At 43.1% G+C, this 23,882-nt stretch overlaps 1 protein-coding gene across 3 annotated transcripts; it reads right to left on the reverse strand.

Moving 5' to 3' along the window:
- Positions 574 to 23,586, reverse strand: SRI (sorcin). 3 transcript variants are annotated; one of them, NM_001244143.1, is made up of 8 exons: positions 23,518 to 23,586; positions 16,163 to 16,246; positions 13,470 to 13,539; positions 7,206 to 7,249; positions 5,701 to 5,848; positions 5,342 to 5,455; positions 4,173 to 4,231; positions 1,357 to 2,296 (listed from the first exon to the last, which is right to left on the reverse strand). In NM_001244143.1, the coding sequence occupies exons 1-8, from the start codon at positions 23,521 to 23,523 to the stop codon at positions 2,270 to 2,272; spliced, it is 552 nt and encodes a 183-aa protein (NP_001231072.1). In that variant the 5' UTR covers positions 23,524 to 23,586; the 3' UTR covers positions 1,357 to 2,269. The 3 variants fall into 3 exon arrangements, 2 of the variants coding, with proteins under 2 accessions (NP_001231072.1, NP_001231071.1); NM_001244142.1 differs by lacking the exon at positions 23,518 to 23,586 and adding an exon at positions 17,131 to 17,207; XR_002346923.1 differs by lacking the exon at positions 23,518 to 23,586 and adding an exon at positions 17,131 to 17,246 and having other exon boundaries at positions 574 to 2,296; positions 4,173 to 5,455.

Below are 23,882 nucleotides of genomic sequence, written 5' to 3' on the forward strand. Positions count from 1 at the left end.
CTTGCTCTGAGATACTAGTAATTAAAATGGAATTGTGGGTCTCCAGAGATGTAGCTTTGTAAGACTTTGGCGCTTCCTGAAAGCAGATTGAGAACTATGACTGATGCCACACACACAGCAGGATGTACCAGAGCAGTAGGACTGCTCAGATACGGCCCATAACCATTAGTCAGCCAGGCCTTCTTCCTCACCTTGCTAGTCACTGCGAAATGACCATGTCCTTCAATTAGGATTGCTTCAGAGGATCCCCTGGGAGTTTGAAACAAGTGCTGTGACTCTGAAGGCGTCCCTGCCTCCTGGTGCCCTGCACCCCCTTTTATTCTTTTTCAACAGCTCAGGCTGAGCCAAGCTCTGGGAGCTCACAGTATATCTGGGATGAAACCTGGGCTCATCATCTCATTATGACAAAGCAGACTGACTCACATTCTGAAAGGCAGCCGGCTGAAACCACATGACAGAAATGCATAATTTAAGAGTTAGGATTGGATAAATATTTGTTAAATGCATATAGATACATAGCACAGTATTTGAAAAATGATTAGTTGAAGGAGGCTAAAGATGCTTAGAAAATGGTTTTTTTTTTCTTTCATTGACAATGAATTGATCACTGGAATGATAACGCTCACACTGAGCCCTAAAATAAGAGAGATTTGCTGGCAGGGAAACAATAAGCGAATTCCATTGTTTGATCTGTTAATCTCTTTGGCTAAAAAGCACAAACCAGGTCCCAGGTCGGCTTTAAATTTAAGGAATAGAAACACTATTGGTGCTTATTATGCCAGCACACTTTTTCATGTTCAGAACTACCCCGAGAGGTATAACCTCCTTTCTTCAGACGGGGAAACTGAGGATCTGAGATTATCTGAAAGGATCAAAACCCACTTATTTAGGAAGAGGCAAGGCCAGCATTAGAATCCAGATCTTACTTAAAAGCACACAGTTTAAAACTTTTGTAATGTCTTCTGTTATAAATGTAACACTTGCTTATCAGAGAATATTTGGAAACGGAGACAGAAGAAAGAAAATGAACCTAGGATGCTGACTTCTGTGGAAGGCACATCAACATTTTCATATATTCATTTCAGCCTTTTTACTGTGTATATTTTTTAATGTAACTGTGAACAAATGGTGTATCAAAATGGATGTATCACTGTTTCAAAATTTAGCATCTTCTGATTTTAAAAGGAAAGCACGCACATTATAGGAAACTTGGAAAATACTAACACGTATAAAGGGAATTAAAGTCACCTCAACTCCCATTAGCCAAAAATAACCATAGTTAATATTTTCATATATCCCTTTAGTCTTTTTCTTTTTTACATAGGTGAGCTTATAATGTACAAGGTTTTTTTTTTTTTTTTTTTTTTTTTTTGTCTTTTTGCCATTTCTTGGGCTGCTCCCTCGGCATATGGAGGTTCCCAGGCTAGGGGTCTAATTGGAGCTGTAGCCACCAGCCTACACCAGAGCCACAGCAACACGGGATCTAAGCCGCATCTGTGACCTACACCACAGCTCATGGCAATGCCGGATCCTTAGCCCACTGAGCAAGGCCAGGGATCGAACCCGCAACCTCTTGGTTCCTAGTCGGATTCATTAACCACTGCGCCACGATTGGAACTCACCTGTACAAGGTTTTTAAGTATAGTTAACAAAGGTCTACATGGATGATGACCAAGAGGAACTCGGTGACAGTATCTGCCACTCCAATTATTCAGGGGGTTTTTAAATACGTCCATCCATAAGTCATCAAAACAGCTGTCAGCCTTAAAGCCTGTGTTCAGTTTCCACTAAGGTGAATCCTGATATGGATTACCACTTTTTTGCATCCATGAGGGCCCCAACTATTTACATGATAAGAATATTCTGCACAAAAAGCTTTCAAAACCACGTAAAAGCCCTTGTAAAAGAGGGAAGACAACAGCTGTAGTGTGATGAAAAGGTTTTAGTATCTTACAATGAAAAAATACATACTGTGCCTTAGACAATTTGCGCACTTAAATTTACATAAAAGAAGCTTAGCAAGAAAATAAGGCATGATTAACAATGGCTCAAGGAAGTTCTAAAGGGTGAAATAGGACAGATCTTATCTTAATAGCATTCCAAAGAATTTATTATCAAAACTAAAAATTTGAGATGTACATAAAGCAATAAACCATTACAACTGTTAAGGAAAAGTGGCTGTGTAAGTCTGCACACGACTGCTGAAGGCGAAGAGCAAAGAGGAGTTCCAGTTGGAATGTTGATTATGTTCATTCAGCTTCCTCTGGATTTAAACACTCATGACGCACTGAATGAACTGAAAGAGAAAAATCAGCATTACACTGCAGACCTCAGAACACTGAATACACCCCAGCTCGTTGTTAAGCAGCTTACATTTTGGTATTTATTTTTGTCTTTTCCAGGGCTGCACCTGCGGCATATGAAGGTTCCCAGGCTAGGGGTCCAATCAGAGCTGTAACTGCCGGCCTACACCACAGCCACGGCAACACCAGATCCGAGCCGGGTCTGCGACCTACCCCACAGCTCACGGTAATGCCAGATCCTTAACCCACTGAGTGAGGCCAGGGATCAAACCTGCAACCTCATGGTTCCTAGTCAGATTCGTTAACCACTGGGCCACAACAGGAACTCCACATTTTGGTATTTTAACTTGAATTGTGGAGCTCAAAAATCCTTTTAAAAATAAGAGTTAAGGGATGAGTGGAAAGGTTCATTTTTTTTTTGAAGGAAGCAGTCAAATATAAAATCCAATGGGTTTCTCATGTCAAAGTTTCTCACAGGAAGCCAATCTTACTCCCATGGATAAATAATTATTTAAATTCTAAATCGTATCTATGAGTCTAGACATGGTCATGATCAAAGGCACTGACCCACAAATACACACAAAACAGTGGCATTTATTTTGTTCCATCCCATGGGAACTCTTGCACTGCTGCAGTCTTACCCCACTATTCTACCATGGGGCCCTTAAACACTTTATTCCCTTAAAATCTGCTTTATTAAAATAAGTCTTAGCATGCCTGTAGACAGATGCACAGAAACAGAATATCTGACCCTTCCCCTGTAATTCAGAAACCTGAACATAGAAGCATCAGTATTTGCTGTGAAATGTTTGCTTTACCACCAAACACACACCAATGTACTCTGCTGCTTCTATCAGTTTTCTTTTTCATTCTTCCAAGACGGTGAGGCCCTGGGCACTGCTAATCCTTGCAGCATTCCTGCAAGGCTGAGCTCAGTAGCCCTTTCAGGGAAAAGGGAACTGAGGCTCGGGATGTTCAGATATCCCTTGAGTGGCCCCATGTGAGGTCAAAGCCTGTGCCCTTTCCACTCCACAGGCCGCCTCCTCTCCATTCTTGGCCACAGGGTGGGACCATCCCCTGAGAAGTTAATGCACGCTGAGGAGAACACATCTTTAAGCAGAGGAAAGAAACATATTTACACACGAGCCTTTTTAACTGCAGCAGCTGCTGAGCTGAAAATACACGCATCTTTGTAATGTGCAATGGAAAGGCCTTTTAAAATGTGCAATTATCAACAGTGATTTCCATCCTGAAAGTGGTTTCTTTTATCAAGAGGGGAGCCAAAAAAATAGAGTAACAACTCAGCACTTTGGCTAGCCTTGTCACATCTATGCCACCAAGGTAATCAAAGATAGTGCATGGTTATGTTTACACTCGGTATGTGGCCTTATCCGACCTCATTTAGTGTTGGCCATTTAGCAAATATATTGTTTTAAACTGTGACTTGAGTTTGTGCCTTTTGTCTTCAATGAAGAACACCGGTGTGCCAGCTTTGAGCCGTGCACGTTATTCCTCAGTGATTGGGACATTTGGCTTAAAGAAGGCACAAATTGCAGATATAACATCTGCGTGGTTTTTTCAAGGACATTTCTGATTGAAATCTCACAAGAGCCCAGTGGAGACTGCATTATTACCACTTCCTCTCTCCTCAAATAATCTCTGAGCAAACGAAGAGCCCTGTCTGAGTGACCCTGCTACAGGCTGGGCTCTGACCCAGGTTTTTCAATGTGTTTTGAATGGGAACTCCTGGTCATTTAATCCTCGGTTGTGCTGGCATCCTTGAGATGCTCTCAACAGCCAACTTCAAAGAGATGCCCATTTGCCGCACGCCTTCCTTGTCTACCCAGTTCTGAATTTACTGAGACTTACATCATCATATGGGAAATTCACAACACCTTGCTGAGCAGTATCCCGTCTTCGAAAGCTGTCTGTAAAACACCACAGTCAAATTTATGAGTGTTGTGTAAACATCTTATCTGAAATCATAATTGTTAATTATGTTGGTACTGGGTTCAAGATGCAGTCTAAAGTGGGTTTAAACTGTTCAACCAGCCAATATAAACAAAGACTAAAGCAAAGAAGCCAACTATACGAATGTGAATAGATTTAATATGCAACCAAGTAATACAACATGCAGAAGTTGGCCAACTGTCTTTCTCAGCCTGTAGCTGGAAGAAAACACCTTATCCCAAAGTCAGTAAAAGCCATGTGACTTCTCAGGCCATTCCTTAATTTTTTTTTTTTTTAATGACTGCACCTGTAGCATATGGATGTTCCTAGCTAGGGTTTGAGTTGGACGGAGCTGCAGTTGAGGCCTACACCACAGCACCAGAGTCTTTACCCACTGAGCGAGGTCAGGGATTGAACCCACAACCTCAGAGAAACAACATCAGGTCCTTAACCCAGTGAGCCACCACAGGAACACCCCATTCCTTAATTGTTAATGGAAGCACATATTTTCAGACTTCTTATTGTTTAATTAGAAGATGGATGGTGTCTTTAGTAGGACAAACAGCTGTGATCATTTTAAATATTCCACCTCTTTGAGCTCTGTCCTATTAAATGAAAAGGATTTACTTAAAAATCTGTCTTTGCATTTGTGCAAAAAAATGATAAAACCAGATATTAAAAAGGGTAAAAAACTAAAGAGAGGAATGGAGTAAAAAAAAAAAAAAAAACATGCAGAAGAAAGAAAAAGAGAGAGAAAAGTAGAGATTATTGATATTGCTTAAGAAGCACATGTGAGACAGAGACTATTATTTTACATTACTTTTCAACAAGAGGAATTAGGTAAGAGAAACTACCAAAGGATAATTTCATTCTTCTCAAGTGTTTCACGGTCTAGGGAGAAATCACAGGATACTGTTCACACTCTGACCAAAAACAGACCAGTTAGCTTGTGAAATTTTAGACCATTTTAGCAAAGTTGAGTAAGGATGATTTGAATGGCAGATTACTTAGAAATGTGAAAAAATGTTCTGAGAGAACAGAGTGATTCTGCTGGCTACTACAATTAACAGCAACCTCAGAGGCCACACCTGTAAGAGCACGCAGCTTGACACAGCAGGCGATGTAATCATCAAAGGTGATCTTGCCATTGGTGCTGTATCGTTTTGCAATTGAATTCACGGCCTGGGGACTCAATCTAAATCCTGGAAGGAAGAGAAATCATCCAGCAAAAAAAAAAAAAAAAAAAGAAAAGAAAAAGGTTCAAGGATTACAAAAAGACCTTTAAAAATAACCAAGCACATTTGTTTAAGACAGGGCTCCTTTAAATTATGAATACACATGACTTCTGGAAAATAGACACCGCTTTCACGTGGCACTTAAGTTTTATGAATTAAAAAAAAAAAAAAGACTCCTACCAATGAAGAGCGTGGGGGTCCGGCATACCCACCCATTGTGGTCAGGGCCTTCTGCAGTTCTTGAGGATCCACTGTCCCACTCCTGTCGCTGTCAAAACTGATAAAGTGCTGCCTCCAGCCATTCAGCACAGCCCAGAGTTCTTTGAATTCATTGAAACCCATTGTGCCGGACATATCTCTCTGAACTGTCATCAAGGATTACAGCATCTTGAGCTTGTAATAGTTTCTCATGATTAAATCAAAGATCAAGGATGAGGGGATTCAATGTTCTTTCAGTTGAAAGGGTTCAAAAGTTATACATTTTTGGGGGATGATAGGACAAAGATGCCCCAATATATAATAAAAAGGGCCTGTGGAGAAAAAGCTCTGAGTATATATGTTCCACTATGGAAAAAGGTAATCTTTATGATAGGATTACAAGGAAATAAAGAGGCCACTGTTCACCACCTGTAACAAGCAGTCAGGGGACCAAACTGGGCTGCACTTTCTGGTGGCCCAGGCAATAAGGCTGAGCCGTCTGCCCCGGTCCTCTTTAGCCCTCCCATTCCCCTGGTGAACCCTCCCACCCTCCCAAACCCAGTGTTTTCACTTTGGAAAATGAGGTGGGAAGAAGGCACCACCAGGTCAGCACTAGTTCAACCAAGTCTAACAACCCTGATGTGAAAAATCCCATTGCTTGAAGGTCAGGTGTCAATTGAGCAGAGTCATCAATTTCACAAGTGCCAAAGCCTCCCCCCCCACTGCTTTAGTTTCTGTCCTTGTTTGCCTTTGGTGCTTCCTCAAATTCTTTGGGTTTTTTTTTTTTTTTTTTTTTTTTTTTTTTTTTTTTTGTCTTTTTAGGCTATACCCGTGGCATATGGGAGTTTCCAGGCTAGGGGTTGAATCAGAGATGTAGCCGCCAGCCTACATCATAGCCACAGCAACGTGCAAGATGCGAGCCTCCTCTGTGACCTACACCACAGCTCATGGCAACACTGGATCCTTAACTCGCTGAGTGAGCAGGGATCGAACCTGTAAACTCATGGATACTAGTCAGATTCGTTTCTGCTGGGCCAAGACAAGAACTCCTGCTTCCTCAAATTCTTAACTAATCAATATGCTCTATTTACTATGCTTCTCTCCTTTTTCACAGCAAATGGCATCTCAGTTAAGAATTCACACCAAGTAATGAATTCTTTTTTTTTTTTTTTCTTTTTTTGTCTTTTGTATTTTTAGGACCACACCCCCAGCATATGGAGGTTCCAGGCTAGGAGTTGAATCGGAGCTGTAGCCACTGGCCTACACCATAGCCACAGCAGCATGGGATCCGAGCCACGTCTGCAACCTACACCAGAGCTCACAGCAACACTGGATCCTTAACCCACTGAACGAGGCCAAGGATCCAACCCGTGTCCTCATGGATGCTAGTCAGTTTCGTTAACCACTGAGCCACGACGGGAACTCCAAGGAATGAATTCTTACTTCCTTAATCCTCAGGAAAAATTTATTTTTCCAGCCAGAAAAAAATACTCTAGACAGCAATCAAGGTAAAGGATACATCCAGCATTGAAACCATAAGCCGGCAGGTCTCCAGGTTAAAAGCTGTTAAATCAAGAAAAGCACATACATATTAATACAGTTTCAAAAATTCTCACTACTTTGGCTACCTTCAAATTAATTAGGAATGCCATTATTTATATACATTTTTCTTTTTATATGATGCTCAATTTATGAGAAACAGAATTCATGGTGCTTTGAAGCAGATTTTTTTTTCCCAGATAGAGGATTCCTCCCAGAAGCCAAATTTGACTTTAACAACTTTAATAGAAATCTTTTTATAAAGTTTTTGCGTAGCACTGTTAATATTTTTAGGTGTGATTTATGGTTTTGAAGTTGGGGAGAAAAGTGTCCTTATCTTTTAGAATATAGACACTGAAGTTATTTGTAGGTGAAATGAATGTTAAGCAATCTGGAATTTGATTCCAAAGAAGATGAGTGGGATTATAGATAAAATAAGAATGGCAACACATTGATAACTGCTGAATCTGAGTGATGGGTACCAGGAGTTCATTGTATAATTATCTCTATTTTTGGATAGGCTTAACTTTCCTATAACATAATTTCTTTCTTGCCTTTGAAAGTATACTATAGAGGGTTCCTTCAGCACAATGAACCACAATGTATCATATCCACTCTGGTGAATGGGAAGGGAAGGTTGGGTTGCTTTGTTCCTACACACAGTTGACTAGCTGGTTTTGCTAGTTTTATGTCTGATCATTATTTTTTTTTTCTTTTCCCTTTAATGTCCCTTCCTACCTCAAATAGCCTATGGCCTCTTTTCACAGACAAGATAAATACACTTGCTGGAACTGGGCGTTAAACGAGAGCGCTCTGGGCTAAGACCCAATTCAGTGACGGCTACCTTTCAGAAGCCTTTTAGTTAATTCACGGTGCAAGGGTGTTCAGAGGGCATTTCCATACTCACCTAGGCAACCCAACTAGAAGACACATACTAGTTAGTGGCCTACTGGTAATCTACCTAAGCATTAGCAAGTTAAAAATAAACAATCCCTTGCACCTTGCCAGTGATTTTGAGGAAGTCTTATTAAGTACAAAGAAGCTGTGAAACCAGAAGGAAGAAGTGACCCGAGTCTGTGGGCAAAGCTAGCATAAATTCTACAGATTAAGATGTACAGAATTAACATTTTGGTTTGTTTGTTTTTACCAGTTGTTAGTAGCTTCATTTTTATCTCTAACCAAAGTGAACGTAAAACACAACTAAGCTAATTCATTACTTTTATGACTCCAAACATTGCAAATTATAGGTTTTCTACATTTAATAGATTCTTATGCTTAGCATATCCTAGAACTCTGAAATAAAAGGTTAGGGACTATTTCTATTTCAGGTTCTAGCCTGGGAACCTCCATATACCGCGGGTGTGGCCCTAAAAAGCAAAAGCAAAAAAAAAAAAAAAAGCTTGGGGGAAAAAATGTAATTGTAATGTATACATGTATACATGTAATGTATACACTGATCCCCTTGCTGTACAGTGGGAAAATAAAAAAAAAAAGCAAAAAAAATTGGAACAAGATATAAATATTCATATTAAAGCAGCTGGTTCAACCTGAAGCAGCATAGCCCAAATTTGTTGGAGATGCAAATTCTCAGGTTTCACCCCAGATCTGAATGAGCAGGGCTAGGACAGGGCCCAGCAATCTGGTTTTAGCAAGTCTCCCAGGTGACAGTGAAGCTGCCACAGTGTAAGGACTACAGCTCTAGGGGCCTGCCAACCCAGGACAGGGCTGGCTGTGTCTGCATGTAGAGCGAGACTTTTGTGAGGCCGGGAAGCAGCCAGCTCCCCCATCTCCCAGGTCTAGGAATGGCACCAGCACCCACTCAACCACCTGAGCCAGAAACCTGGGAAGGTGCACAATTCCCACTAGATGCTAGATCACCTTCTGAACAGCTGTAGGGTCCATCCACTCCCAGTCCCACTGTGACGTCCTCAGGTCAGTTAGCATTTCTCTCATCTGTTTGACTCCAGGAGCCACCTGGCTGGCACCTCTGACTCCCCACACCTCTCACACCCATACCCCCTGTGTGGTCTCTGTCCTACAGCCAGGGTGGTATGTGCTCTTCTACTCGGTGGAGGTGGTCCACAGCCCTCGGGATGAAGGCCAAACACCTTAATTGCTGTGGAAGGTCACACCGTGTTTTCCCAGTGCAGCTAGTTTCCACCTCTTCATTCAACCCCATAAGCAATCTTTATGGTCAGTTCTCTCAGTTCCTTGACTAAGCCACGCTCCCCTTATCTCTGGGTCTTTTGCACATGCTGCTCTCTTTGGCCGGAATGCAGCTCCCCTACCCCACTCCACCCTTGGGCTGCCTCCCTTCTGCTGAACTTTCTTTTCTCCTAAGTTCCGATATCAGTTCTGCAAGGAACACTTTCCTGACCTCTGTCTGGGTTACTGACCCCTCTGATGAGACCCCACAGCTTCTACCCTGCACCTACCCCAGCGCTGTTCACGGCCTTCCACAGGCAGTGTCTGTGCTCACACACCCCAGCACCTACCACATGGCTGGTGTCTGTTAGAAATGCATTGGTTGGACAGATGAATGAATGGATACAACTCAATTCTCATCCCTATGCAGGAAGCTATTTACCCCTCTCAAAGAGTCTAAGGAGGATATGTTTTTTAAATGGAATCTTCTGGAGTTCCTGCTGTAGCAACAGGATGAGCAGCATCTCTGCAGCATCAGGACAAAGGTTTGATTCCTTGCCCAGAACAGTGGCTTAAAGGGTCAGGCGTTGCCAACAGCTGTCACATAGGTCACAACTGTGGCTTGGATCTGATCCCTGGCCTGGGAACTCCATATGCCTCAGGGAAGCCAAAAAAGAAGCTTCTGATTTTTACTGATACTTAAAAAGTAATGTATAATCCCTTAAATGAATACCAATCTTAAGTCAAAATACAAATAAGAGTATATAATTTTCCCATTTGACGAAATCACCATACTCATGAATTCATCAAATGCCTATTAAAAATTCATTATGGGGCATTTCCGTTGTGGCTCAGCAGGTTAAGGACCCCACACTGTCTCCGTGAGGATGCGGGTTTGATCCCTGACCTTGCTCAGTGGGCTAAGGATCTGGTATTGCCACAAGCCGTGGCACAGGCTTCAGCTGCGGCTCCAGTTCAACCCCTAGCCTGGGAACTTCCATATGTGGCCCTAAGAAGAAGAAAAAGAAAAAAGAAAAAAGAAAAAAAAAGAACTCATTATGTGCAGGACTTAGGATACCAGGGACAGGAGACACAAACCTGAAACTAGACCCTGCCCCAGCTGACCAGTCTGAGGCTAAAGCTAAATCCTGTGCACAAGGCAGAGAGTAGTAAGCAATAATACAGGCACCAAAAATCACCAGGAGGTGCTGGAGGTGTGAAAGACCGCTTCCAGGTAAGGAAGGCCTCCCGGAAGAAGTGGCACGAAAGCCAACCTTTGAATGATAGGAAAGATGTGGGGCATCTGGCAACAGCTGTGTTGAGCTAGGACCTGCATGAGCAAAGAGGGCGGTGGTGGCAGGGTCCAGACAGGCAGGAGAGGTGGAAAACACACCATCGGATGAGGCTACGCTACGTTAGTGAAGAGGCTGCATTCCCAGTAAGCTGTCCAGGCAGGAGTTTTGGAGGAGAGTGACGGGCTACAGCTCTTTGTCAGGAAGAACAGAAATCTGGTCCTCTGTTGTGAGGATTTAGAAGGGAGAGAATGAGAAGTTCCTGCTGTGGTGCAGCAGAAACGAATCCAACTAGGAACCATGAGGTTGTGGGTTCCATCCCAGGCCTCGCTCAGTGGGTTAAGGATCCAGCGTTGCTGTGACCTGTGGTGTAGGCTGGCAGCGGTAGCTCCGATTCGACCCCTAGCCTGGGAACCTCCATGTGCCTCGGGTGTGGCCCTAAAAAGACAAAAAAAATAAAAAATAAATAAAAGGGAGAGAGAGAAATGGGCGGTGACCACAATGGAAAATCTGCCATTCCAGGCAGCGAGTCAGACGCTGGCGTCTGATACACCTAAGTGAGGAGAACTCTTGCTCAATTTTAATAGCATTTTTCCCTCCACCAATAGCTTCTACTAATGCAGATTCCATTCTGAATAGTTTCAAGAGAAACTGTTGTAAGTTTTTCTCTACTCTCTATCTCCTTTCTCCTGATCATTCTGCTAAAATGCCTCACACATCTTTTCTTCTAGTAGAAATCCACAGTGTAACAGACCTTGGCAGGAAAACCCTACCTCCAGCTGTTTCTCTCAACTTTCCCACATAGGAACACCCACTGCACCCAGGGGAAAAAGCAACTGCCCTCATCAATGCCACCTCTGGCGTGACTGCATCTTCTTAAGCTGGTTAAGGAGGAGCTGTAGGCTTTTCTCTCTTCCCTGATACCCTGACACCCCCAATGCCTGTGCTTTTAGGGTGTGGAAGCCAGGTTGCAAGGACCAATGGCTGTATAGCTTCTGCGTTACAAAACTCACTCTGACGCCTCACAAACGGGCGGTTCATTGCAGCCTCCACCCCCAGATACAGTAAGCAAATTAATCTAATCATAGGAGCCGATGACTCAGGCTATGTTGTTTCTAAACCCAGTGATCTAAGGTTGTTACTAAATGTGGCTTTCTCAAATGAAATTTTTAAAAGGACTGACCTCTGAGGATATACCACCCCCTTTACTGGATTTCAAAGCTGGCCACACCTCTAGTCCTGGAAGGGTGTTGAATAATGTGTTGAGACATAGCTAGCTTTTGGAAACCCTGCTATTAGACCGTCTCCGTCCACCAGCCCCAGCTGCGTGAGGTGAACAACAGACAATTTTAAGGTACTGCCCACAAGAGGAAAAAAATTACCCAATCTAGCAAAAGGCTTCTTTTGTTTAGGACCAGAGTAAATGACAGAAGTGCAAATGGTTCCTCTTTTGCATAAATTCCTCCAACTAGGAAATAGTAATAGGATACTGAAGTCAAAAAACAAAGGATGATAAAAATAGATATGCAAGTCATTTAAAAAGAGAGCCACATGGAATGCCCATTGTGGCTCTATAATAACAAACCAGACCAGGATCCCTGAGGACACAGGTTCAACCCCTGGTCTTGCTCAGTGGGTGGGAGATCTGGCGTTGCTCTGAGCTGGGTGGTGTAGGTCACAGACGCAGCTTGGATCCCGCACTGCTGTGGCTATGGTGTAGGCGGGCAGCTGTAGCTCTGACTCAACCACTAGCCTGGGAACCTCCATATGCTACAGGTATGGCCCTAAAAAGACAGATAAAAAGACAGCTCCCCAGTAATCACGCCATGTCAAAGAGTCAAAAATGGTTACTACAGGTCCTCAGGTATGTTCTAGTTTTGAGTGTTTTAATGCACAACTTACCAGGAAGCTGGGAGCTTTGATGTGATGGTCTGTCTCAGTTACCTACTGGCAAAGAAGCTGGCCAAGACACTAGTCTCTATCTGGGATAACTGTTATGGTCAAGATGTTATTTGAAGAAAAGCGTGCAGAATGTTTGTGGGATGATAAGAAAGCCCCAGTCAGGATGTAGCATCTTGGCAGGAGTTCCCTCTGTGGCTTGCGCAGAGCGCTCAAAAGGCAGGAAGCAGTCTGTGAGGAGCTGTGGTGGGGGCGGGGATCAGGGTGCAACAGGGGTGGCAGGAAGGTGGCCTGGTATAAAGAGTTTAGAAATTAGGAAGGGCATGTCTTACTTGGGCTGATGTGAAAAGAGGAAATACCTGGGGGATGTCAAGATGAGCTCAGGCTGCCAGGAGCTCAGAGACCAGGAGGGCAGAGCTGGCTCCTTAGGACCAGTCGCCTGGAGGAAAGGGAGTAGGACCAACCACTTAGACTTAGGCATGCAGGACAGGTAACTCCAGGACCAGGTACACAGGACCAGGCACTCAAAGCCCTAAGTGCCACCAGGCATGAGACAGAATAAGCTCTTAGCAAACAGTCGGCGGTAAATGTTTGCTCCTAACATTAATGACACCTGACCCCTCGGATTTCATTTTAGCACCTTACCTCGTGATCTGAGAAGGCGGCACATAGACTGTCTGTCTCAGTGGTTTGAATCCAAGAGACCCACTAAATTGGTGGGTTGTGTGGAATGAGTCAATAAGAACTGTTTACAAATTAACATTCTGAAATACAAAAGAACCAACGAAATTCAGCTTTTGAAATCCTAAACTTTGCTGGACCAGAAAAGCTCAGAGTCCTTGATGGCTATAATAATCACAAGTAACATCTGAAATGGGAAACATCAAAGTACTTCTAGAGACACTTACGTTTGTATCCTCCAGCAATGCCTGACTGGGTCAGGCATCTCTGCAATTCATCAGCATCTATCTGCCCATCCTTTTGGGGGGGGAAAAAATAGGAAAAGGAATCACAATAGTGATTTGCACTTTCTAGTCCTTTCTTTACTTTCAGTGTAGTCAGTGTAGCAAGAATAATAAAATGAATACTATCACGCACGAAAGTTTTTTTTAAAAGGAACGCCTTTTCAAAAGTAGACATTCTTTTTCCTCACTCGACTTCCAAAAACAATGTAATTAAACAAAAACAAACTGTTAAGGCTTCTTCCACAAATGGATAATTAGGGCCATAAACAAACAAACAAAATACATGTCTTCCTACCGAGATAAAGTGGGCATTCAATTTCAGACTTTATTTTGAATAATTATTACATAAGAATTAACCAAGTCTGAAAGCTGCTTACACCTACACTTTAGAATTACTTTCTATGTTTTCATCATTTCCTCTAAATTCTTGAATTAGAATCGCTGTAAATGTTCTCAAGTATAAGGTTCCACTTTTAAAAAACGGTGAGGTGAATTCAGTTTCTTCCACTGATACATGATATTAAAATGTATGAATAAAACCAGCTTGTTTTAAAACTGCTCTCAGTCTCAGCTCAGAAATTGCCAAAGTTGAGCATTTTAAAATTATTTATGCAGCTGCTTAAAAGTCTTATTACTTTTCTAGCTTTTTTTTTTTTTTGGGAGGCGGGGCACAGAGAGCAGGGTATGGATCTGACATCAGTAAATGACAAGTCTGGTTCCCACAGACAGAGGCCTCTGTGACCACCTTTGCTTATGATGTGATAATTTTTTCAGATCACAATTATACCTGGAAGACATAGGTTCCCCGTTCTTATTCACTGGCTGACCTAGGTCAGAACTAGATACATGTTATTTTCAGGGATTTTAAAATAAAAGACTTAAATCCTCAAGTCCATAGGTATTATACATCCTATTCTAAATGAGGGGCGGGAGCAATACTCTGAAGGACAGTGGACATGCTGTGACAGGCCAGGGCTGCTGAAAACTAAGCAGGCGAGGTCACTTACATGGCTACAGACACAGGCAATCTAAGAATAGGAGTCTCGGGCTTTGCTGTGTCTTGTGGTTTCAAAGATACAGATCACTAGCAGATGAAGCAGATACGTAAGGGGAAGCGCTTTCAGTTTTAGACTCAATTTTCCATTCAGTTTCTCACACTGTATTTTTTAGAGTGCTATTCTAAAAGATGGTCTTAGGTTTTTATCCTGTAACATTCTCAGGCATTTTCACATTAAGACTGTTATTTCCAGCTTTTGATCAAAACAGAGCTAAGCTGGAGTTCCCATTGTGGTGCAACACAAACGAATCTGACTACATCCATGAGGATATGGGTTGAATCCTTGGCCTTGCTCGGTGGGTTGGGGATCCGGCGTTGCCGTGAGCTGTGGTGTAGGACTCAGATCTGGTGTTGCTATGGCTGTGGTGCAGGTGGGCCGGCAGCTAGAGCTCTGATTTAACCCCTAGCCTGGGAATTTTCCATATGCTGCAGGTGTGGTCGTACAAAAAAACCAAAAGAAAAAAAACAAACCAAAAAAACCTCCCAAACCCCCAAAACCAAAACAGAGGTAAGTTGAATTCATAGGTACAAACACTCCCTGTGGACATGTTATACCAATAGTACATTAACCATACAGGGACCTGGGAGCTGGGGAGGGGGCCTCGCTCACGAGGCATCAGCAATGGTTACAGGACTCAGCATGTAAAGAAGTGAAAGGTCTTGGGGTGTTGACCTTAATTCCCTCTCCGGGCCAACATACCGCAATACCCAATAAGGACAAGGAAGGGCTGACCTAGTAACAGCATCTGCATCAAAGAGAAATTAAACTGTTCATAAGATTAACTGGCTGATAGTAAGAAAACCTTTAATTTGAAGCTGGTGGATTTTTTTTTTTAAACCATAAGTGCCTATATTCTAAGGGGTAACTGATTAATAATCAAATTCAACCCAAAGAAACCAACTAGTAGAATCTGGCTGCAGATTGCCAGTACTGGAGTTCCTGTCATGGCCCAGCGGTTAATGAATCTGACTGGCGTCCATGAGGATGCAGGCTCAATCCCTGGCCTTGCTCATTGGGTTAAGGATCTGGCATTGCCATGAGCTGTGGTGTAGGTTGCAGACATGGCTTGGCTACATCACATGTGGCTGTGATGTAGGCTGCAGCTACAGCTCCAATTCAACCCCTAGCCTGGGAACCTCCATATTCGCAGGTTCAGCCCTAAAAAGACAAAAAAAGAAAAGAATTACCAGTATCCACGTGCTTTTAAGTTATACAAAAAGGGGTCTGTGTTCAGCAGATCTGAATTTCTTCTCTGGAAACCACTATGGACCCTGACAATGCACTGTTTAAAGACCTCTTACGTTACAGCTCTTCAAAGCATCTTTTACTAGCCAGTTCTGAATATGACAGCAATTCAATCACAACTGTAGTTTGAATTGAACAAAACCAGGAGTAACACTTGGTTCTAATGTGCTCTGAATATTCAAAAATAACTATGAATTTCCCTCCTTCTTTTTTCCTGTGCTGATACAAAGGAATTCTTTTCCAGGGGAAAGGTCGTTTTTCTGTGCCACTGTAACAAAGGCCAATACAAATGGAGAATCTGACAATTCTTTAATATTAAAAGGACAAGCTAACCTGTCCAGCTACAGCAGCAAAATAACCATAGAGCGGATCCTGAGTTTGTGCGGGAAACGCAGGTCCTCCGGGAGCCCCTCCATACTGTAAAACAGGAAACACAAACACATCATTCCGCTGACCAAGTTTTATTCTTTCAACACTGAGTGCCTGGTGCAAAGTCAGGCAATTACCCGCCCTTCACCGCCCTTTGCCTCTCCACCACCGGGGACACTCTACCTGCAATCACCACCCCTCGCCTTTCTCCCACTCTCACCCCGTTATAATTTAACATCTGGCGGCTAGGGTCAAAACGAGTGGTCTTGACAGTGACATCTGTGTAAGTGGAGCAACTTTAAAAATCCCCGTTAACCTGCAGGTTACCCAACCTGGGCATGCAATGTATGAGCAGGGCTCGGAATTGTTTTCCCTCTATTTGTCTATAGTGTTTACAGTATTTTTAAAGCGTCCTAAGACAGGTGTAGCCTTGGGAGAGTTGAGGTAGGTCTCAGGAACACTCCGTCTCAGAAACTTTCCAAGACACCGCGCGTGCATCGCCTTCGGGCGAGGCGGCCTTCCTCCCGGGGTGGCTTCGACTCCAGTGGACTTTCCCTGATTTCCCCGTTTTTCTCACTTTTTTTTAGAGGGAGAGGTGGATCTCTGGTTTATTCTAGATTAAAATGGCTGTTGCTCTTAGGGAAGGCGGAGAGGGAGGAGGAAGGCAACACCCAATTTGGCGGATCCAGGAGTCATAGGGGTGGGCTTCTATGATCAAAACCTGCCCCCGCCCTGGCCCCGCCAGCCACTCGTGGAGAGAAGGGATAGAGGTAAGGAGGAGGCGAGGGTCAGAGGCCGGACAGCGGGGGCCCGGGGCGAGGCGGCGGGCAGGGCGGGGGCGTCGAGGAGCCGCCGTGGCTGAGCCTCCACGTGTGGACCCCCCACGCCCAAGGGTCACGCCCGGGCCGCGAGCTCGTACAGGCAGCACTTACCCCGCCTGGGTAGTAGCCGCCGCCGCCGGCGCCAGGATGCCCGGGGTACGCCATTCTGCACACTGCGCCGCCGCCCTGCGCTCCAGCCTCCCCACCGCCAGCCCCGCCCCGGGCCGCACCAAGCGGGCCCGGGGGGACCCGCCTCCCCGCCCGGCCTCTGGCAGCTCGCAGCTCCTCTCCAGCCCCCTCCTGTCCCGCGCTCCGCCCAGCTCTCGTGCTCCTGTCTCCCAGGCCCGGCCCATCCAGAGGTCGGGTGAGTGACTTCAGCCCCCAAGTGCCACTCACATCGGGACTCTCCTCCCTCCGGTCCTTATGAATGGCACGGTCCAGCACCTACCCAGTTTCCCGGAATTCTTTTTCTCATCCTACTTGGTCAATCTTCTGATACGTTTTTATTTTAAATAACTTTATTGGACAGGTCTATCAGCTCTTAAGCAAAGTGCGGTGTTGGGGGGAAGGGGCTGGATGCAGCTCTTAGATGATTTCGGGGAAAGGAAACGTAGAAAGAAAATGAGAACGCGCCCTCGGAAAACAGGGCTAAACTTCAGGACCTGAGCTCAGAGAAGCATAGCTGGCAGTTGTACATTTCACTGAGCAATAACGGCCTATTTCCTTAATGGGGGACATTGTCGTCTCCTGGTTAAGATGGGTGTGACAAGGATGTGGCCTGGGCAGCACAGAGGGCATTAACTGGGTAGAGCAGCCTCTCCCAGGTGGTTCTTAGATACTGAGTGGTTTTATTATCTAGATGATTCAGACAAAACAGTCCCATTCTCCAAAATTGCTCAGCTACTTGTTAGGCAGAAAAAAGATTAGCGCAAGCTGGGAGTGTCCTGGTCAGTATCTGGGGAGCTGAGAGCTGGAACTTGGAGCTTCACTTAGATAATTCAGAAAATGGTTTCCTTCACACGTTTTTCTTTTTCACCCAGTTAAACACTTTAAAGCAATACAGACGTGATGTTTTTGTTTGGTTTTGTTTCATGTCATTTCAATCACGTAGAAAGAATTTTACCGTTTTAAGAACTGCAATAATGAGCAAGATTTGCAGTATTTGCTATGGAGGTGGCACAGAAAAATTGAATGAGTCATCAACATGCAACAAATATGGAAGCACCTGCTGAGTGTGGTACCCTGCTTGTTTGCTGTGGTGGATTGCGTTCCTCCATTCTGAGTTCCTGGCCTGTATTCTCACTAGAGTCCTTGTTTTCCTCTTATGCATAAACTTCCCTCTCAAGTTCTCTTTTTGGAAACCCAGACTCTAAAAATGAAAGTCCTAAATTCTAATAGTCCTTATTGTCTCAAGTCCAATAAACTATGTGTTTGATTCAGGAAGTCCTAGGTGTCAGCCTTGGGCAAGACCACACAATCTAAGAGTGATGCTTATTTCCTTTATTCATAGTGTAGTCCAGAGGAAGAGAATCCACTCCTCCTGTCTGTTCTAATTTTGAACCAAATGAAAATCCCAGTGGAGGAGTTCACATCATGGCTCAGTGGTGATGAACCTGACTAGTGTCCATGAGGACTTGGGTTCAATCCCTGGCCTCACTCAGTGGGTTAAGGATCCGGTGTTGCTGTGAGCTGTGGTGTAGGCCGGCAGCTGCAGCTCGGATTTGATCCCTAGCCTGGGAACCTCCATATGCCCCAGATGCAGCTTTACAAAGACAAACAAACAAAAAGAAAATCCCAGTGGAATAAGTTCTCATTCATAGCCCGATACTTCAAATCAAAGTCCTAGATATGGATGCTAAAATCCTCACACTGTTGAAAAAAAACTCAGTAACAGAGCACGTGAGCTGTGTAGTTAGAGATTCCTAAGTGGTATGGACAGTCTGGGAGACTGGACTATGTGTTATTTGTCCAACAACTTAGTAAGTCCTAGAAAAAGACTTGTGGGAGTTAGGCAGCCAGACCACAATGATTGCGGGCAGGGCAGCAGTGTGGGTTGGGGAGAGCAAGAGGAGGTTTCTAGAGAGACTGTGAATCCTGGTCCTTGTTGGGAAGTCATTGGAATCACAGAAAATTTTTCAGTCACCTTCCCCAACCATGTCGTTTGCACATGAAGAGACTGAGCCTGAGAGGAGGCACGCAGCTCAAGCTCTCGCAGGTCTGGCCTGGCCCGACGTAAATATTTCACTCTTCCAGTACAGTTGTGGCGTTAACTGAATATGCCTCTCAGAGAGGGTCCTGTTCTTCTCTGGTGTACCCTCCCCACCTCTTTTCATGCTTTGAAGACAAAAGGCAGGGTGGATGCTCTCTGTCCCTGGAGGAAACTTAACAAAAAGTACTACATATGGTATCCAGAACTTCCTCACTCAGAGAAGTGGTGAAAGAAACAGTCTGGCTAAGTAACTGCCATTGTTTCACCATTTCCTACAGTTGATTTAATCACAGGTCCAACATGGCAGGAAGAAAGGATCGATGATATTTGCCAGATTAAGGTGTCAGCTTTCTTTTAACTCTTATCTGGGTGTGCGACTTTATGATTTAAAAACCTCTGCCTTAGGAGTTCCTGTTGTGGCTCAGTGGTAAACGAATCCTACTAGGAATCCTGAGGTTGCAGGTTTGATTCCTGGCCTTGCTCAGTGGGTTAAGGATCTGGCATTGCCATGAGCTGTGGTGTAGGCTGCAGACACGACTCGGATCCCTCATTGCTGTGGCTCTGGTGTAGGCCATCGGCTATAGCTCTAATTAGACCCCTAGCCTGGGAACCTCCATATGCTGTGGGAGCGGCCCAAGAAATGGCAAAAAGACAAAATAACAAAACAAAACAAAAAAACCCCTCTGCCTTAGAACTCAGATCTCAAGTAGGTGGGAATGATTGTTGATAATAATATAGTAATCGATAAATATTATTTCCATTGTTTTAAGATGGCTGGGAAAGATTTGAAGATGACAGCTTTCACTTGAGAATAAAAGACACCTGTTTTTCTCTAACTGCCCAGAGTAAAAACTCAACTAATCTTGCGTAAGCTAGTATTTGAAAGGATAATAAAGCCTCTGTCATTGATGTTTTAGTGCTTGCATACAAAGTACTTAGCTGGTTCCTGGAACATTGTAGATAATAAGGAATCAGAACCATAGCTGTTCGATGGACATTTCTACTATGCTGGAACTGTTCTGTATCTGTGCCATCTAATAGGGTAATCAGTAACCACATATGGCCATTGAGCATGTGAAGGGAGGAACTAAAATTTGAATTGAATTGAATTGAAATTGAAATAAGTCTGTGGCCACTGATCAGGTTCCTGTTAACCTGTTCTTCCCTTTGGGAAAGCTCTTAGCTAGAATGTATGATTACGATTAACTGGAGGCAGATTTTGGAATCCTTCAAAATGTATATGTATATACAAATGCATATGTCTTTATACACGTGTGTATATGTGTACATATATATGTAATCTATATATGTATAATCTATACATATATGTAGTATATGTGTAACTTTGTAACAGTCATAGCTTTCAAGAATGGCCATACAGAGATGTGCTCCCCATCACTGGAGGTCGTCAGAGGCTGTCAGTGATGCTAAAGGGCAGGTTTACTCTTTGGGTAAAGGATTAGATGAGATAAGGCTCTATTGACTACAAAGTAGTCTATTTTCTAGTGGTCTTCTCTTAACTTCTCCGCATCACAGACATACCACTAAGATTATTCCCATCTTTCAGGATAAAGAAACTGTGACTTTCTCTAGGTCATCAGACTAATAGCAGCAGCACCATACTAAATGTTCCTCTTCTAACTTCAAATGTTTTCTCAACTGTGAAGCATTTTTTTAAGACTCTTCTGTGATTCTGCAGTTCTTTTGGATCAAGGGTTTGGAGGAATTTCTTTCTTTCTTTCTTTCTTTTTTTTTGTATTCCTAAATAAAATGTGTTTCAGACATCAGAATGTTAAATTTAAAGCAATTGTCGAAGATATTGGGGACCTTTTCAGTTCTATTATTATAAATTACAAGCGTTGATTATAGGGTAGACACTTTTTGGATAAACAAGGTGTAAATATTCATGGCTAAAGGGAGGTCAAAAAATGGATGTTATGATCAAAAACTAACTTTAATTAGTCCTTTCTGAGGCTTACACTGATTTTCAGGCCTCTCCAACTTGTACTTGTAGCTATCGCCACATTAGGGACCAGGTAAAGAGGAAAATAGTTGCATGCTGGATGTGTATGCCCAAGTAGAAAATGACCTCTCTTTGGTCTCCAAGTTCCTAAGGATGAAGGATCCTAAGAACATTTATTACCAAGTGTTTTCCACTCTTAAAGACCTTATGTCCTAGAAGATGGTTGTTTTCAACCTGAGATATAGTCTCCTATAGAAGTCAATTTGTGACTGTTTTGCAGGCAAGCTCTCAAAGGCTCTTCAAGCCTCAATGTTCTCCTGAAGAGAACCAGTCCTGGGGCCAGGGCAGAGCAAGGTAGGGGGACTCACTTAGGCTTGTTTTCTGCCCACTCCTGTCTCAGTCCCTTTCCGCTGCCACTCCTAATGTCCCCACATCTCCCCAGAACCAGGGAAGGAAGGGAATGGGGGTCTCCATCAGCTCTGTTAGCATGGGGGAATCGATGTTGGGGAAGAGGAAAAACGAAAGAAAACCAGAGCTCTGGGGAAGGGAGAATAACTTTTTTTGTTTTGTTTTGTTTTGTTTATTTTTTCTCTTTAGGGCTGCACCCACGACATATAGAAATTCCCTGGGGTCAAATCCAAGCTAAAGCTGCTGGCCTGCACCACAGCCACCACAGCAACGCAGGATCCCAGCTGCATCTAAGACCTACACCACAGCTCATGCCAATACCAGATCCTTAACCCACTGAGCAAGGTCAGGGATCGAACCTGTGTCCTCATGGATACTAGTCAGGTTCCTTACAGCTGAGCCACAATGGGAACTCCAATAACTGTTTTCTGTTTTTTTAAGTTCTAGTGAAGCATAGTTAATTTACAAGGCTGCGATAATGTCTGCTATACAACAAAGTGACCCAGTTATACATGTGCACACATCCATTTTCTCTGATTCTTTTCCCTCGCAGATTATCACAGAATACTGGGCAGAGCTCCCTGTGCTACATGCAGGTCCCCTTTGGCCAATAGTTCCAGATACCTCTGTGTACATATGCCAATCCCAAACCCCCAGTCCATCCATCCATCCATCCATCCGTCCTATCCTCCAACTCTCCCCTTTGGTAACCATAAGTTTTTCAAAGTTGTTAGTCTGTTTCTGTTCTGCAAATAAATTCATTTGTATCTTTTCTTTTCCTTTTTTTTTTTTTCAGATTCCACATATGGGTGATGTCATATGATGTTTGTCTTTCACTGTCTGACTAACTTCACGTAGAATGATAGGTTCTAGGTCCATCCATGTTGCTGCAAGTGGCATTATTTCATTCTTTATTATGGATGAGAGATGTTCTATTGTATATATGTACCACACCTTCTTTATCCACTCCTCTGTTGATGGATATTAGCTTGCTTCCATGTCTTGGCTATTGTAAATAATGTTGACTCTTAGACACCCAAGGTGGAGTAGCTATTTCTAGAAAGCCAAACTTAGATGAAGCCCATACAAGTCAGTTATATGTCAATTGGGAATTTCTTAAGATAACTCCTTACTTTATATGATTTTTTTTTTCCCAGAAAGTTACTTGCCAGTTTTCATATGCTGGGAAGTCAGTGGCAAAGCTGAGCAAGGAATATGGGTCAATTGATTCTCATTTCTGTATTTTGTCTGGGAAAACAGAAATTATGATATTATTAAAGGATCAGTGCTTTTATACACTGATGCAGTATTTGTCAAGTATCTAAGACTTATATGGAATAATCTATCTCAGTCTAAAACATATGAGCAGAAAATCTTCAGATATTTTAGCAATTTATGACAAGCTATGATGAATCTGTTAGAATTATTCTTTTACAAGCACCTTGTATTGTTTCCATTTCGTTAAAATGGAAGGGAATAACTTTAGTCCCAGTTTTCTCAGAGCAAAATGAAAAACAAAGGAAAGGTTTTCTCTTGTCAAATGAGGGAAATTTGGGAGAACTGAATTCTCTAGGAAGCCCAAACTACATATACTTTAATATTCAATTAGTCTTGCTAATATACACAGTGGAGAAATCCAGTCATCATTTTTGTATATCTTTAAAAATCTCAAGATTGAGAACACATATTTTTCATTTTAAAATAATTTCCTTTACCATATTTGTTCATTTCTACACTTCATTCTTCAGTTTTAGGCCTGAAAGTGTTCAGATAATATAAAAATAAACTTGACAGATATTCTCAGCCCAAAAAACAAGTACTTAGTAGAATTACATAACGAGCTTTCTTATTTTTAATCAGGCAAATTAGGATATTTGAGTCGTTAGGGGACTAACATTACATGCATATCTTTACTTACTTGCATCTTGAGATGAGGTCTTAGAGGTAGAAGCTGGTGATTCTTAGAGGAGCATGTCCTTGCAGGTTGGCCAAAGAGAAGAATCGAAAAGTATAAACTGTAGCAGCAATCATCACATTGCCCTCCTGATCCTTGGCAATTGTACAGTAACCAGATATAAACACTGTCCACAGTGTAGGCAGCTTTTCCATAGGCCACAGAGAGGCCTTCTGTGAAATAGGCGTGTTTCAGTGTGGGAAGCCATTACCTTAGCTGAGATAGAAAGGTGCCAACAGCAACAGTATTAAATACACACCCAGGCCAATATTTGACATTCCATTGGAATGATTGCCTCTGTCAGAGATTTCTGAAGACTTGTAGAGCTG

This window comes from Sus scrofa, chromosome 9 (genome assembly GCF_000003025.6).
Source record: "Sus scrofa isolate TJ Tabasco breed Duroc chromosome 9, Sscrofa11.1, whole genome shotgun sequence".
NCBI lineage: Eukaryota > Metazoa > Chordata > Mammalia > Artiodactyla > Suidae > Sus > Sus scrofa.